Here is a 15,512-nt window from a genome sequence, read left to right as displayed (position 1 = left end):
CATTAACATAACTATGTCCGAAAAATATTCAACTTAGCTTTTCAGTAAAATTTTCATCTTACACTGCGGCACTTACATTATACGATATGTATATGTATTAAACATGTAGCTGTGTGGGTGTGTGAGCACTTGAATTGCACAAAGTAAAATAAAGATGAAGGAAAAAAAGGTGCGTACGTAAAGATACAAAACCAAAATAAAATATATGTGTAATAAAGCAACGTTTATTGCAACGAGGTTAATAAATATACATGAATAATATATATATATTAGGGATGATAGTTTTAAGGTAAATGAAATATTAGGGGTAGGTAAAATTTATTAAAAATAATTTTCAAAAAACGAAGTAATATAAAAATAGTACATCGTCAAATAATAAATCTTCAAGCGGTTGGTCATACATATATATTTATGTATGTATAAAAATAGCATATATACGTATGTAGTCCTTTTGATAATATATATGGCAACGTGTACGATGTAACATGTACATACATAATATGTGCTTAAATAAAACAATAATAATATGTGGATAGTATACATAAAATAATGGTAATATATTAAAATGCTCGTATAAATTTTCTCCTTCAAGTATAATAATGATTTTACATTGCAATGTATCATGTATGAGAGAAAAAAAAAATATCTCAAGCGTGACCGTAACTAAAAGTTTCGTGCGGCGTAAGCTTGAAAAAAATAAGTAAATCATAATGGAGCAGAGTTTTCAGTTTTCGTGTGCTTTCTTGTACAATATGTATGAACGAGAGATTTACAGAGATTCGTCATCATTCGGTTTTTTTTTTTTTTTTTTTTTTTTGTTATTGATTATTTTCATATTTCTGTACGTAATGAGTATATTCATTCAATTGTGGCAGCACAAGACGACTTGCACCTGTTTCATTTATTTTTCATGGAGTAATAATCTCAACGGGACGTGCATTTTATCGAAAAAACCAAAAGGAAGCGAAATTTAGTCCAAAAGAAGAAGAAGAAGAAGAAGAATGGGCTGTCGTCTCCGTTCACGCAACACAATTATCACAGTCTGGACCATCTAAGGGTACACCGACGATCCACGTACAAAATAGCAATATGTAGGTAAAAAAAAAGATAGTAATCGATGGCAATGTAAAAAAGTGACCTCGTGAGGGGGGTGGTGGTTAATTGCTTTGTATGACGGGTATGTAGAACTTGTGGCGCGGAGTGTCGCGCGTCAGTTTGAACGGTGCCTTGTCCGCCTGGAGCAGCGATGCCGGGCAAGGTCCCCTGGGCACCTTCTCCGCGTACTCCTTCCGATACGACGACCCACCCGTCAACCCGTGGCCACCCTCGTCCCCCAAGCTTATGCGCGACACGTTGGCCTGCCTGCGCGACCTGTCCACCCTCTGGACCTCCCGCTTCCCGTAGCTGCTGCGCGCCTCCGTCGCGTGGTAGAACGAGCCCCCGACCGCTAGGCTGTCCCGCGGGGGCGACCGCACCACCCGCTGCTCCCGCTCGTAGCTCGACGAGGCGTATGGGTTGCCGCCCCCCTCGACCACCCGCTTGCTCAAACTGCTCTGGTGGCTGGTGTCGTTGCGCTCAGCGCTGGCGATGCGCCGGTGCAGGGCCGTGTTGCTTATGTCCGTGGTCGAGGTGACCACGTTCCACCGGGTCCTGGTGGGCGAGGCCACCCTGTTGCCGCTGTCCCCGCCGACGACCATCACCTGCTGCTGGTACTTGGAGGAATCGGAGCTCCTCGCGTTGTTCTCCTGTCTGCCAGCCAGTATACCCGGTCCCTGGACCGTCATCGACGTCCTCGTGGTGCTGTGGGACTTGCGGATCTCCTCGTCTTGGGACACGGTCGTGTAGGACGTCTTCATGCTGCTCTGGCCGTCGAAGCTGCCGCCCAGGCGTAGGTTGTCCTGGTGCTTGATGGGGCTTCTACGCTCGGTGCTCCGAGTGTACTCCGAGTCCCGTCTGCGTCCGTCGAACTCACCCTCCATGCGTAGATTGTCCTGGTGTCGGTAGGATTGCACCTTATCCACGTTCCTGAGCTGCTGGTGCTTGTAGTCGTCGCTCGAGCGACGGGTCTCCATGTGGCCCTCCATGCGCAGGTGGTCCTCCCGTCGGTAGGCCTGGGCACGGTGGTGCTCGCCGTCGACCCGCTGGTAATCGCTCATCGTCGAGCTAACGGTGCGCAGCTCGCCCTCGGGCCTCTTGGGGCTGGGTTGCTCCACGCGAAGCGTCTTCTCGAACTCGGTCTCGTTCTTCAGATCCGAGCGCTGCATCACCCGCCGCTTTTCCGTCCTCTCCGTCGTCGTCCTGTCGACCTCCTGTTTCTTCTGGTGGTGGCTCATGACGCGCTGCTCGCTGGTTTTTTTCGCGAACTCGCTCTCGGCTACCCTCAAGTTGTCCGTCTGCTTGATGAGGCTGCGTCTCTCGATGGGCACTTGGCCGGGGCTCGACTTTTGCGGCACTTCGAGCTTACCCTCGGGTCTTAGGTTGTCCTGTGGCCTCTTCATCTCGGCGCGCTCGCCCTTCGGGGTCGACTTCTCCTTGGGCCGGCGCTCGAACTCGCCCTCCGGGTGCAAGTTGTCGTGGGGCAGGATCGGGGCTGGTCTCTGGCTGGGCCTGTACTCCCTGCTCGCTGGTCTCTCAAAGTCGCCCTCGGGCTTTAGGTTGTCGGGGTGTTTGATGGGAGAGCGGCGTTCGCCGGGTCCAAAGCTGGATCGTTTCGGGATGTCCATCTTGCCCTCCGTGCGGAGGTTGTCTTTGGGTCGCTTGACCTCGGCCCTGTCACCCTTCGTTGGGGCTTTTTCCTTGGGGCGCCTCTCGAATTCCCCTTCGGGGTGCAGGTTGTCCTGGGGCTTCTTCGGGACGGCACGCTCAGCTGGCTTGTACTGGTGCGACTGGCGCTTCTCAAAGTCGCCCTCGAGCCTCAAGTTGTCCGTGTGTCGGATGGGCAGACGCTTCTCGGCTGGGCCGACCGGGGACTTTTCCGGCCTTTCGAACGTCCCCTCGATTCGCAAGTTGTCCTCGTGCCTGACCACTTCGACTCTTTCCCCCTTGACGATCTTGTAATCGTCCCGAGTTCGAGTGTCGGTGAACTCGCCCTCGACGTGGAGGTTGTCCTGGTACTTGGTCACCTTGGCGCGCTCGCACACGACGTACTTTTTGTAATCATCTCGAGTGCGGGTGTCGGTGAACTCGCCCTCCATGTGGAGGTTGTCGGTGCGCTTGACGACGTCGACTCGCTCTCCCCTGACCAGCTTGTAGTCATCTCTGGGGCGACCTTCGAACTGACCCTCTGGCTTAAGATTGTCCTTTGGCTTCTTGACCTCGGCTCGTTCACCCTTCGTCGGAGCTTTTTCTTTCGGGCGCCTTTCGAATTCACCTTCGGACTTTAGGTTGTCTTTAGGTTTCTTCTGCACCGGTCTCTCAGCCGGCTTAAACTGTTCCGGCTTGCGTTTTTCAAAGTCTCCTTCGGGTCTCAGATTGTCGGGATGTTTTATGGGCGAGCGGCGCTCACCAGGACCAACTGGATACTTTTCTGGCCTTTCAAAATCACCCTCGGGTTTGAGGTTGTCCTTAGGTTTTTTAACTTCGGCTCTGTCGCCTTTTGTGGGTGCCTTTTCTTTAGGCCGCTTTTCAAATTCACCCTCGGGTTTGAGGTTATCTTTTGGCTTTTTCTGTGTCGGTCTCTCGGCTGGCTTGAATTCCTTAGGTGCTGGTCGCTCAAAATCTCCTTCTGGCCGCAAGTTGTCCTCGTGCCTTATCGGCGAGCGTCTCTCAGCTGGACCAACGAGTCTCTTTTCTGGTCTATCAAACTCTCCCTCTGGGCGCAAGTTATCCTCGTGTTTGATGATATCCACACGCTCGCCTTTGACTATTTTATAATCGTCTCGCGTGCGCATGTCAATGAATTCGCCCTCCATTTTCAAGTTGTCTTCATACTTTGTGACTTCGGTACGTTCACGGATCACAAAATCGGTGTAATCGTTTCTCGATGTTATAACTTGGATGTCACCTTCCATGTGTAAATTATCGACGTGCTTGACGATTTCGGCTCTTTCACCCCTCACGGGTGCCTTTTCTTTCGGGCGTTTTTCAAACTCACCTTCAGGTTTTAGGTTATCCTTGGGTTTCTTTTGTACCGGTCTTTCAGCCGGCTTGAACTCTTTTGGAACAGGTCTTTCGAAATCTCCTTCAGGGCGGAGATTGTCTTCGTGCTTGATGGGTGAGCGTCTCTCAGCTGGACCAACGGGTCTTTTTTCTGGTCTATCAAATTCTCCCTCTGGGCGCAAGTTGTCTTCATGTTTAATTGGTACTCTTCTCTCAGCTGGACCAACGGGTCTTTTTTCTGGTCTATCAAATTCTCCCTCTGGGCGCAAGTTGTCTTCGTGTTTGATGATATCCACTCGTTCGCTTCTGACAACTTTGTAATCGTCTCGGGTGCGCATATCGATGAATTCGCCCTCCATTTTCAAGTTGTCCTCGTACTTTGTTATTTCAGTACGTTCCCGAATGACAAAATCGGTGTAATCATTTTTCGATGTAATAACTTCCATGTCTCCTTCCATGTGTAAATTATCGACGTGCTTGACGATTTCGGCTCTTTCACCCCTCATGGGTGCCTTTTCTTTCGGGCGTTTTTCAAACTCACCTTCAGGTTTTAGGTTATCCTTGGGTTTCTTTTGTGCCGGTCTTTCAGCCGGCTTGAACTCTTTTGGAACAGGTCTTTCGAAATCTCCTTCAGGGCGGAGATTGTCTTCGTGCTTGATGGGTGAGCGTCTCTCAGCTGGACCAACGGGTCTTTTTTCTGGTCTATCAAATTCTCCCTCTGGGCGCAAGTTGTCTTCATGTTTAATTGGTACTCTTCTCTCAGCTGGACCAACGGGTCTTTTTTCTGGTCTATCAAATTCTCCCTCTGGGCGCAAGTTGTCTTCGTGTTTGATGATATCCACTCGTTCGCTTCTGACAACTTTGTAATCGTCTCGGGTGCGCATATCGATGAATTCGCCCTCCATTTTCAAGTTGTCCTCGTACTTTGTTATTTCAGTACGTTCCCGAATGACAAAATCGGTGTAATCATTTTTCGATGTAATAACTTCCATGTCTCCTTCCATGTGTAAATTATCGACGTGCTTGACGATTTCGGCTCTTTCACCCCTCATGGGTGCCTTTTCTTTCGGGCGTTTTTCAAACTCACCTTCAGGTTTTAGGTTATCCTTGGGTTTCTTTTGTACCGGTCTTTCAGCCGGCTTGAACTCTTTTGGAACAGGTCTTTCGAAATCTCCTTCAGGGTGGAGATTGTCTTCGTGCTTGATGGGCGAACGTCTCTCAGCTGGACCAACGGGTCTTTTTTCTGGTCTATCAAATTCTCCCTCTGGGCGCAAGTTGTCTTCGTGCTTGATGGGCGAACGTCTCTCAGCTGGACCAACGGGTCTTTTTTCTGGTCTATCAAATTCTCCCTCTGGACGTAAGTTATCTTCGTGCCTGATGATGTCTACTCGTTCGCCTCTGACAACTTTGTAATCATCTCGGGTACGCATATCGATAAATTCGCCTTCCATTTTCAAGTTGTCCTCGTACTTTGTTATCTCAGTACGTTCCCGAATGACAAAATCGGTGTAATCATTTTTCGATGTAATAACTTCCATGTCTCCTTCCATGTGTAAATTATCGACGTGCTTGACGATTTCGGCTCTTTCACCCCTCATGGGTGCCTTTTCTTTCGGGCGTTTTTCAAACTCACCTTCTGGTTTGAGGTTATCCTTGGGTTTCTTTTGTACCGGTCTTTCAGCCGGCTTGAACTCTTCTGGAACAGGTCTTTCGAAATCTCCTTCAGGGCGGAGATTGTCTTCGTGCTTGATGGGTGAGCGTCTCTCAGCTGGACCGACAGGTGCCTTTTCGGGCCTTTCAAATTGTCCCTCAGGTTTGAGGTTATCTTTTGGTTTCTTGACCTCAGCTCGTTCACCCTTTGTTGGAGCTTTTTCTTTCGGACGTTTTTCAAACTCACCTTCAGGTTTGAGGTTATCCTTGGGTTTCTTCTGCACCGGTCTTTCGGCCGGTTTGAACTCTTTCGGAGCGGGACGCTCAAATTCTCCCTCTGGGCGTAAGTTGTCTTCGTGCTTAATGGGCGAACGTCTCTCAGCTAGACTAACAGGTGCCTTTTTGGGCCTTTCGAAATCACCTTCGGGTTTGAGGTTGTCTTTTGGCTTCTTCTGAGTAGGTCTCTCGGCTGGCTTGAATTCTTTAGGAGTTGGTCGGTCGAATTCTCCTTCTGGGCGCAAATTGTCCTCGTGTCTTATAGGCGAGCGTCTCTCAGCCGGGCCAACTGGTGTCTTTTCAGGCCTCACAAATTCTCCCTCTGGTCGTAGGTTATCCTGGGGCTTTTTAATGTCAGGTCTTTCTCCCTTTGTAGGTGCCTTTTTAACAGGGCGTTTTTCAAAGTCGCCTTCCGGACGTAGATTATCTTGAGGTATGACCTGCACCGGTCTCTCTGCCGGCCTATACTCCTGGGGAACTGGTCTCTCAAAGTCTCCTTCGGGACGCAAATTGTCATTGTGTTTGATTGGAGTCCGCCTTTCAGCTGGACCGACCGGAGATTTTTCTGGCCTCTCAAATTCACCCTCTGGGCGTAGATTGTCCTCAGGTTTTTTGATTTGAGGCCTTTCTGCTATCTTGGGTGTAAAGTCATCTTTCGGCCTGCCCTCAAACGGACCCTCCGGACGTAGATTATCTTCGTGTTTGATAATCTCCACTCTTTCGCCTTTGACGACTTTGTAATCGTCTCGTGTGCGCATATCGATAAACTCGCCTTCCATGAAAAGATTATCTTGATATCTGGTGACTTCAGCGCGCTCGCGAACGACAAAATCAGTGTAGTCGTCTCGAGATGTGATGATCTGCATGTCACCTTCCATGAATAAATTATCCTCGTGCTTGACGATATCAACTCGTTCACCTCTTACCGGCTTATAATCATCTTTGGGACGACCTTCGAACGGACCCTCTGGCTTAAGATTGTCCTTTGGCTTTTTAACCTCGGCTCTGTCACCTTTTGTTGGAGCTTTTTCTTTCGGGCGCCTTTCGAATTCACCCTCCGGTTTGAGGTTATCCTTGGGCTTCTTTTGCTTTGGCCTTTCAGCCGGCTTGAACTCAGAGGGCTTTGGTCTTTCAAACTCGCCCTCGGGCTTTAGATTGTCCACTTGTTTTATTGGGGATCTTCGCTCCCCTGGACCATATGGAACTTTCTCGGGGCGCTCGAATTCTCCTTCTGGTCGCAAGTTATCCTTCGGCTTCTTGATATCGGCTCTCTCGCCCTTTGTCGGGGCCTTTTCCTTAGGTCGCTTTTCAAACTCTCCTTCTGGCTTAAGATTGTCCTTAGGCTTCTTTTGAACTGGTCTCTCAGCAGGTTTGAACTCTTTGGGCGTTGGACGTTCAAATTCACCTTCCGGATGGAGATTGTCCTTTGGCTTTTTCTGCACTGGTCTCTCAGCAGGTTTGAACTCTTTGGGCGTTGGACGTTCAAAGTCACCTTCCGGATGGAGATTGTCCTTGGGCTTCTTCTGCACTGGTCTCTCGGCTGGTTTAAATTCTTGGGGTATCGGACGTTCAAAGTCACCTTCTGGATGAAGATTGTCCTTTGGTTTCTTCTGCACTGGTCTCTCGGCTGGTCTGAACTCTTGGGGCGTCGGGCGCTCAAATTCACCTTCCGGATGGAGATTGTCCTTGGGCTTCTTTTGAATTGGTCTCTCAGCAGGTTTGAACTCTTTGGGCGTTGGACGTTCAAAGTCACCTTCCGGATGGAGATTGTCCTTGGGCTTCTTCTGCACTTGTCTCTCGGCTGGTTTAAATTCTTGGGGTATCGGACGTTCAAAGTCACCTTCTGGATGAAGATTGTCCTTTGGCTTCTTCTGCACTGGTCTCTCGGCTGGTCTGAACTCTTGGGGCGTCGGACGCTCAAATTCACCTTCGGGCTTCAAGTTGTCATGGGGACGCTTAACCTCGGCTTTCTCGCCCTTTACCGGTGCCTCAGGTTTTGGCCGCTTCTCGAACTCACCCTCGGGCTTGAGATTATCCGCGTGCTTGATAGGCGAGCGTCTCTCGAAGGGTTGCACCGGTGCCGGCTTCTCTGGCCTTTCAAAATCACCCTCCGGCTTAAGATTGTCCGCGTGCTTGATGGGTGAACGTCTCTCAACTGGCTGAACCGGGGCCGGCTTCTCCGGCCTCTCGAAATCGCCCTCCGGCTTCAAATTGTCCTCCGGCTTCTTGACTATTGACTTTTCCGCGATTTTCAGCACATAGTCGTCCTTCGGCCTACCCTCGAACTCTCCCTCGATGATCAAGTTGTCCGTGTGCCTTATGATGTCGACACGCTCGCTCTTGAACACTTGGTAGTCGTCCCGAGTGCGGGTGTCGGTGAACTCACCCTCCATGTGCAGATTGTCGGTGCGCTTGATCACGTCGACGCGCTCGCCACGAACGACCGTGTAATCGTCCTTCGGGCGGCCCTCGAACGGCCCCTCCGGCTTCAGATTGTCCCTTGGCCTGATGGGCTCCGGCCTCTCCGTCAGCATGGGAACAAAGTCCGTTTGAGTTTTCGACACTGTCTCGATTTCGCCCTCCATTTTCAGGTTGTCCTCCTGCCTCGTTATCGTCGAGCGATAGTCCACCATGTCCTTGTGCTCGTACTCGCGGTACTCCTCGAAGGTCGTCGTCGACTGCTGCACGTCCGTCTTTTCGTAAAAATGACTGTCGTCCACGTCCATTGGTATTATTGGCTTTTGCGGCACTATCTCGTGAGGATGATAATCTTCTTTGACGTGCGAGGTACTCTGAAAGTTCAATTATCGATTGTACACTTGTTTTCGTGCCTATATGGATATACTCAAAGTTTCCACAATTTTACCAGGACTCACCACAAATTCGCCCTCCCCCGTGACAAGATTATCGGATCTCCGAATGATTTCGGATCTCTGGACGGTGTGGTGGTCGACAAACTCCGTCCTAGTGGTCGTCTCGTCCGTGAACTCGCCCTCGATCTTTGTGTAAGTGTTGCGACGGCCAGCTCTTGGTCTTTCGCCGGGGGCACCGGTGAACACCAGCTCTGTTGTCGTTATACCTGAAAAACAAAAAAACAAAAAAAATAGTTACCCGAGACCACGTTGTAGTAAAAACAAAGTATCAACCACGAATTTTCAAGTTTGGATGAAAAACGCACTTTCGAATTCTCCCTCCGGCTTGAGGTTGTCCTGCGGCTTTGTGACAAAAACGCGTTCGCCCTTGGTCGCCACGTAGTCAGTGCGGCGCTCACCGGTGAACTCGCCCTCCATGTGCAAGTGGTCCTCGTGGTAGAATCTGCTCTGCCGATCTACGTGCTTCTCGTCGTATTCTTCCCTGTACGAAGTCACCGAGACGGCTGGTTCGTGAGAGATCTCCAGATGTTCCTGGAAATCGTTGTGCGGACAGCGGTGACGCCTAAAGCGGAGCAAAGGCAAAAACTCAATTTTAACGAGTGACGGGTGATTTTTTACTCGCGAAAATTGTAAAAGAAGCGATTGCTCGCGTACCCGCAAGTGCACAGTTCGCAGATACATCGCTCCGTGATCGGTAGCTTTGCGAGCTCGGTATCGGTTTTTTTCGGGATCTTTTCCTTTGGCGTGGACACAGCGTCCGGCTGCCACTTGGACCCATCCGTCCTTTCCAGCAATGTCGAGGTGATTTTTGCATCCGACGACCTACACCCGTGAAAACCGTTAGTTTCCATTTGCATAAACTCGTGCTCTGTATACCGATTCTCTTGTTTTTTTTTTTTTTTTTTTTTTTTTTTTTTTTTTTTTCTCAAGCTTATATTTACCGTCTCTTGAGCGACTCATCTTTGGTTGTTTTGGTCGAGGTGACGGTCGTCTTGGTGTCCTCCCGCAGGAAGGGTATGGGCCGCACTTGTCTCTCGGGTGAGGATCGCGTGGGCGAACCCGCGGCCGGCACGCTCGAAACGCTGATTTGCTCGACGAACTGGCTCTCGCTGCTGGCCACATCTTGCGCTACCATGCTAGTTGTCGTCGTCTCAGTTTCATCAACATTTCGCTGTTTCAGGAAAGAAAAAATAAAAAATCATCCTTACTATGAATTTTCTTTTTTTTTTTCTTTTTTTTTTTTTTTTTTTTTTTTTCCTCTAAAGGAAAAATCCAACTTTGATTGGAGAGGGAGGAAAAATACGTGCATTTTCCAACGTGAGAATCGTGCGCTTGAAGAATTAAGCGTCAGCGAGATCGTGTCGAGGGACTAAAAAGGGGGCCTTGACTCCTACGGAGGAAAAAAAAAGAAGGGGTCTCCGGTCCTCATGTTTGATTCAGTGCTCGATATACGTAGGTACATTGCGGGCGCTCGGAAAGGCAAATAAATCGAGCCTCTCCTCGTGATTCACCGATCGAGCGCAAAAGGGAAAACTCGCGATCGACAGAGACGAGAAAAAAAAGAAAAAAAAAAGAAAAAAAAAAAAAAAAGATTTGACATTCGCAACAGCATCCGAGGAAGAGTTAGTGTGTCACGCATAGGCGCAAGGCCGCTCTTACGCAAGTCCCTGCCGATATTGACTTGGAGAGAAGAAAAAAATACGATCGGCCCAAATAAATCAGGCGCCTTGATCCATACACACTCTATGACGCGAGCTTGCAAAGCTCTTTTCTCGTACCCCCCCGTATTAACACTGAAAGCGTGCGAGGCTCATAATTGGGTTACACGTGTTTACACCCAACACACACACACACACTATTATACGACGGGTAAACGAGCTCTGTTTGCGTGTACCTCGCCGTGCAGGTGAGGATACCTAATGTACATATGCGCGCACACATACATGCACATTATACATGTCTATTGTTGCGAACACGCGCTGTTTTCCGGCATAAAGCAACGTAATCGTGTTGTAATCGTTCCACCTATTATCTTTATAAACGCTGTACAGGGACCGGCATCGGAAAAAAAAAAAAAAAAAAAAAAACAATATTACCAATGCACTGATTCCTCCGTGTCAATCAAGTATACAAACACTCGAAACCTCATGTCACTATTTATAGGCGTTGACAAAAATTCGTAGAATTCGAGCTGTAAGTTACACATTAATTGTACACTATATTGTACACGTGTTACACGCTAAGCAGGTGACGGCGACTCTTATCGAAAGCTACTCATACACAGAGAGAGAGAAAGATGTTGGCGCGAGGCCGCGCGCGTACATTAGACTTGTAAAATATTGCTTTTTGATTGCTTTCGTTATCGAAAAAAAAGTGGGTGGTTGAAATTTCTCGAGTGCCCCCAATACCGTGAATTGCGATGACGGCACCAAATTGGCAGAATTCTGAATGCACGGATGATTGCAATCAAAGTAAAAAGCGTGATAAATTTTCGAGGCCCGATAACGACGCGCAAAATGCGTTTTTTCGGTCATCATCGGTATATGAATACGCGTCGAGGTCGAATGGACGTAGAGAGAGAGAGACAATGGGGAGAAAGAAAATCGTCGCCTTCAGCACTTACGATCTCCGCTGCGATAAACTCATCCGTGCGGGTCTCCTGCTGGCCCACGCTGGTAAAGTCCGTGACGGTCAAGTAGCTCTCGTTGATGGTCAGGGACTCGTGCAGCCTCTCGGACCCAAACAGCCGGTCCTCCGCGTCGTAAGTCACGGTACTCGTCAACACCTTGTCCTCGCTAGGTTTGACGACGGGCTTTGGCCTGCGCGGGCTCTCCACTACGAACGAGCCGTCCCACGTCGAGGAGTTCATTTTAGTACTCGTCGTCTTCTGGGGCGACCTCGGTCTCGGCGTCGGTGGTGCGTCCACGATGACGATCTCGATCTCCTTGCGCTTCTTGGTGGTCGCGTCCCTCAGGCCAGACGCGTCGAAGCGGTGGGACGCCGTTGTCTCGACCACATCATTGCCCACGTGGTCGGCCTCGTCCAGCGTGAGCGTCGTGATGTACAGGCTCTCGGTGGCCACCGGCTGCTGGGGCCCGTAGATGAACGAGCCATCGCTGGAGGTGGTCTTCATCTTGCTGGACTCTATCACCACGTCCCTCTGCGTCGCGTCGTGGGACATCTCCGAGACGAAGGTCCCGTCCCACGAGGAGGTGGTGCTCGTGGGGAACCTCGTCTTCGAGGGGCTTCTGGATCTGCTGCCCGTGATCTCGTGCACCACTACCGATTCCTCGATCTTCCCGGTGTCGGGGTACCGTGGCTGGGGTGGGCCACTCGAGTGGGTCTCGGTGATCTCGTGCCTGACGACAGTCTCCTCGATCAGAGAGCCCGGGGCCACGGGTGGCACCACGTACTCGTAATTGCTCACAAAGGCCCCGTCCCACGTGGAAGTGGCCGAGCTCGGCTGGTACGTCCTCTCCGGGCTCTCGGACCTCGTCTCGGTGATCTCGCGTCTTATGACCGTCTCCTCGATCAGGCCCCCGCCCAGGTCGACCTGGTACGAGGTCGTCGTCACCTCTTGGGGCCGGTCGGAGCTACCCTCGCGCCATACGCGCGTCTCCTCGATCCGCTCGACGCTACTCTCGCGCACGAAGCTCTCTTCCTTGGAGGTCGTCTTCGACGAGGACACGTTGGCGAGATTGATACCACGGTCCATCGTCGTCTTCTGGGGCGAGCTGGTCTTTGGCTTGCCAGACTCTAACACCACGTCCTTCTTCGTCGCGTCGCGGGTCATCTCGGTGACGAAAGTGCGGTCCCACGAGGAGGTGTTACTCGTAGGGAACCTCGTCTTCGAGGGGCTTCTCGACCTGTTGCCCGTGATCTCGTGCACCACTACCGATTCCTCGGTCTTTCCGGTGCTACCGTTCACGTTGACGATCGTTTCCCAGGTGGGATACCTTGGCGGGCCACTCGAGTGCGTCTCGGTGATCTCGTGTCTGATGACCGTCTCCTCGATGAGGCCCCCGCCCAGATCGTTGCTCCCGACCTGATAGGTGGTAGTGGTCACGGCTTGGGGCCTGTCTGACACAAAGCTCTGCTGGTGCTGCTCCTTGGTGGTCGTCTTGGACGCGTTGGCGAGATCGTGGCCGCTCGAGGCCAGCTGGACAGTGTAGCTGACGCCGTGGTCCGTCTCGCTGGTGTCCTCGGTGACCTCGCGTATGTCCACGGTGCCGGATCTTTGCTCCACCCGCCTGACCGGCTTCTCGTACACAAAGGTACCGTCCCAGGCCGAGACGCCGGGCTTTTTGAGCGCGGGCTTGCCGATCGACGACCCGTAGCCAGAGTCTTCGACCATCGTCGTTTTGCTCTCGTACTCGACGACGTACGACGAGCCGGTACTGCTGGTGGTGGTTTGCCCCACGTCCGCGCAATCGGTCACGTCCTGCACCTCGAGCGACTCGCTCTTTGGGACGATTCGTTGCTGCTGCTGCTTGTCGTTGTTAGTCCCGGTGCTGTCCCAAGTCTCGGTGTGGGCCATCATGTAGCTGGTCGAGAAATCGGCTGAGTTGCCGGTTGTCGCGAGTTCTTCCCTGTGGACCGTGACTTTGCTCGAGTTTGGCGAGTCCTCGCTCTCGTACGCCACGTTCTTGTGCACGACCGGTGGCGCGTTGGCGGTGCCGTTTTTGCCGGTCGTCAGGGAGTTTGCCGAATTGATGAGCTCCGCCGCGAGAAAATCGAGCTGCTCGAGCTTGGGGTTGGTGCTCGCGGGGCCGATCGGCTGGACTTGGATCACGTTGCCGTGGCTGTCCATCAGGACGCGCTCCCTCTTCTCCGTCTCGATCGTGCGCTGCGACTCTTGCTGGTACTTGGCCTTGCTTACCGATTCCTCGTGCGTGTGTATCACCTGCTCGGTACTGCTGCTCGTTTTGACCTCCGTCGAGGAGCGGCCGCTGCGGCTGCTGTTTTTGCGGCCGCTCGAGGCCCTCTCTTTCTTCTTGATCGGCATTTCAACGGGTGTGTGCGTGTGATATGCGTTTGCCGATCAGCAGCCGATCGGTCGCATGTCCCTTTGTTTTTCGATTTTCCCCTCCTTTATCGGCAGATCGGACGATTACAACCAAAGACAGAGGAACGCGCGGCGCTTCGTGGGTTTATCGAGTGTACCTCTTTACGACGATAGTGCGGGAATGAAAAAAAAAAAAAAGTCGTTCGTGCGCGACCGGTGAGTTTGAGCGCCGGTAGCAGACTGACGAGCCGAGCGCTGCGCTGGGACTGGAAAAACGAGCTGGTTCCTCCTATACGCCAATGCTCGGCGAAGAGAAGCGTATGTAGAAAAGGAGCGCCTCCGCCGGTTTCCCGTTCACTCATTGCGCTCCACAGCCGATTTTCTCTCTCGCTCGCGCTCCTCGCTATAGCACACGCGCTCGCCTACTTTTCGCCTGCGTGGGATGTTGCTCCCTCTCTCTCTTCCACCCACCACCATCTACTCCTCCTCCTCTTTCTTTTGGCTCTGTGCATTGTGTACTCACCGAGTCTCTCTTACGTGTGCGCGCAAGTGCCTCTTATTTTCACGCTCGGGCATCACCGAGCGAAGGCGAAACCGAGGTCGAGAACAGAGAGAGAGAAAAGGTGGGATATGGGTGCTCACCTACAGGTAGGTATATAGGCACGCAACCGGTTGGCCCGTACACGACTTATATGTAGGTACATGACTTATTGCCCATGCGAAAAAGAGGAAGAGAACAACAAGAGCAACAACATGATGTATACCCGGTGCACACACTCTGACGTAATCTTTGCTTTTAAAAGTGACACTCCGTGTACCAACCAATGTGCCCGTTGTTATTGCTTTTTGGCTCGGCCGATCGCGAGAAAAGTCCGGCTCGGTGGATGAGCGAGCAGCCCCGTCTCGGCCCGGTCTGCCGGCAGTCCTTGACCCGGAATGAACAACCAGCAGTTAAATCGGAAAAAACGAAAAAAAAGGGGGTGGAAGGCCTCGGCTGGCTGCCCTTATCGGCGAGCTTGCGCGAGATCGGTAAAAACCCAAGGCTCGACGGCCGATTCCCTTTTTTGAGATCTCGCTCTTGGATAAATTATTCCGTGCCCCGAGATCTCGGTTTAATTAAATACCATGTGTCGTGTACGTCGACGACGTGTCCGATTGACTAATTTGGAGCGAGACAATAATTACGACGCGCTTTTTTTTTTTTTTACGTTTCGAGGTCTATCCTCGGAAGGGGTTTCTTCTTTTTTCCCCAATTTATTCAACTTTCACATTCGTAAGCGCATTTGGAGTTTCGGTTTTAAATGCTCTGCGCCAGTGAGAAGCCGATGCACCATGTACGCTTCGTATGGTTTATCGTTCAATGCAACGGAGGACGAGCAAGAGATAGCGTGAAATGATCTCTGGTGACCCGCTACTGGCGCCTTATTATACTTGCCAAGCTTTTGCAAATCGGGCCAATGCAAAATCGTACACAAATCATAACAATGAGGTACTTATACAACATACAAAAACTCGTCGGTATTGACGAAATCCGAGTATTGTATAAATAAACGTGACTGGTAATTTTATCGTGGAAGGCATTAAAAAACTATTTAAATTATTCGCGATAA

At 51.0% G+C, this 15,512-nt stretch overlaps 1 protein-coding gene across 1 annotated transcript; it reads right to left on the bottom strand.

Annotated features, from left to right (window-relative positions):
* Positions 1-14,164, bottom strand: Sdb (SAXO downstream of blistered). The gene is made up of 6 exons (XM_014358181.2): positions 11,521-14,164; positions 9,839-10,068; positions 9,552-9,719; positions 9,203-9,459; positions 8,901-9,103; positions 1-8,816 (listed from the first exon to the last, which is right to left on the bottom strand). Exons 1-6 carry the CDS (start codon positions 13,900-13,902, stop codon positions 1,158-1,160), a joined length of 10,899 nt encoding a protein of 3,632 aa, XP_014213667.2. The 5' UTR covers positions 13,903-14,164; the 3' UTR covers positions 1-1,157.
* Positions 14,165-15,512: the final 1,348 nt, after the last annotated feature.

The sequence above is a fragment of the Copidosoma floridanum genome, unplaced genomic scaffold (assembly GCF_036245765.1).
Source record: "Copidosoma floridanum isolate Cflo_tuat_1 unplaced genomic scaffold, Cflo_Japanese_pri ptg000025l, whole genome shotgun sequence".
Lineage (NCBI taxonomy): Eukaryota > Metazoa > Arthropoda > Insecta > Hymenoptera > Encyrtidae > Copidosoma > Copidosoma floridanum.
Note: the sequence above shows the minus strand (reverse complement) of the source record. Positions and strands in the feature narration are given on the sequence as shown.

Excerpts from the sequence above, each read along its gene's own strand:
- Sdb (XM_014358181.2), bottom strand. The coding sequence starts at position 13,902 with ATGCCGATCAAGAAGAAAGAGAGGGCCTCGAGCGGCCGCAAAAACAGC. Across the intron at positions 9,460-9,551 it reads TGCGAACTGTGCACTTGCGG|GCGTCACCGCTGTCCGCACA; the intron begins GTACGCGAGCAA and ends GCTCCGCTTTAG. Across the intron at positions 8,817-8,900 it reads CGGGGGAGGGCGAATTTGTG|AGTACCTCGCACGTCAAAGA; the intron begins GTGAGTCCTGGT and ends TTGAACTTTCAG.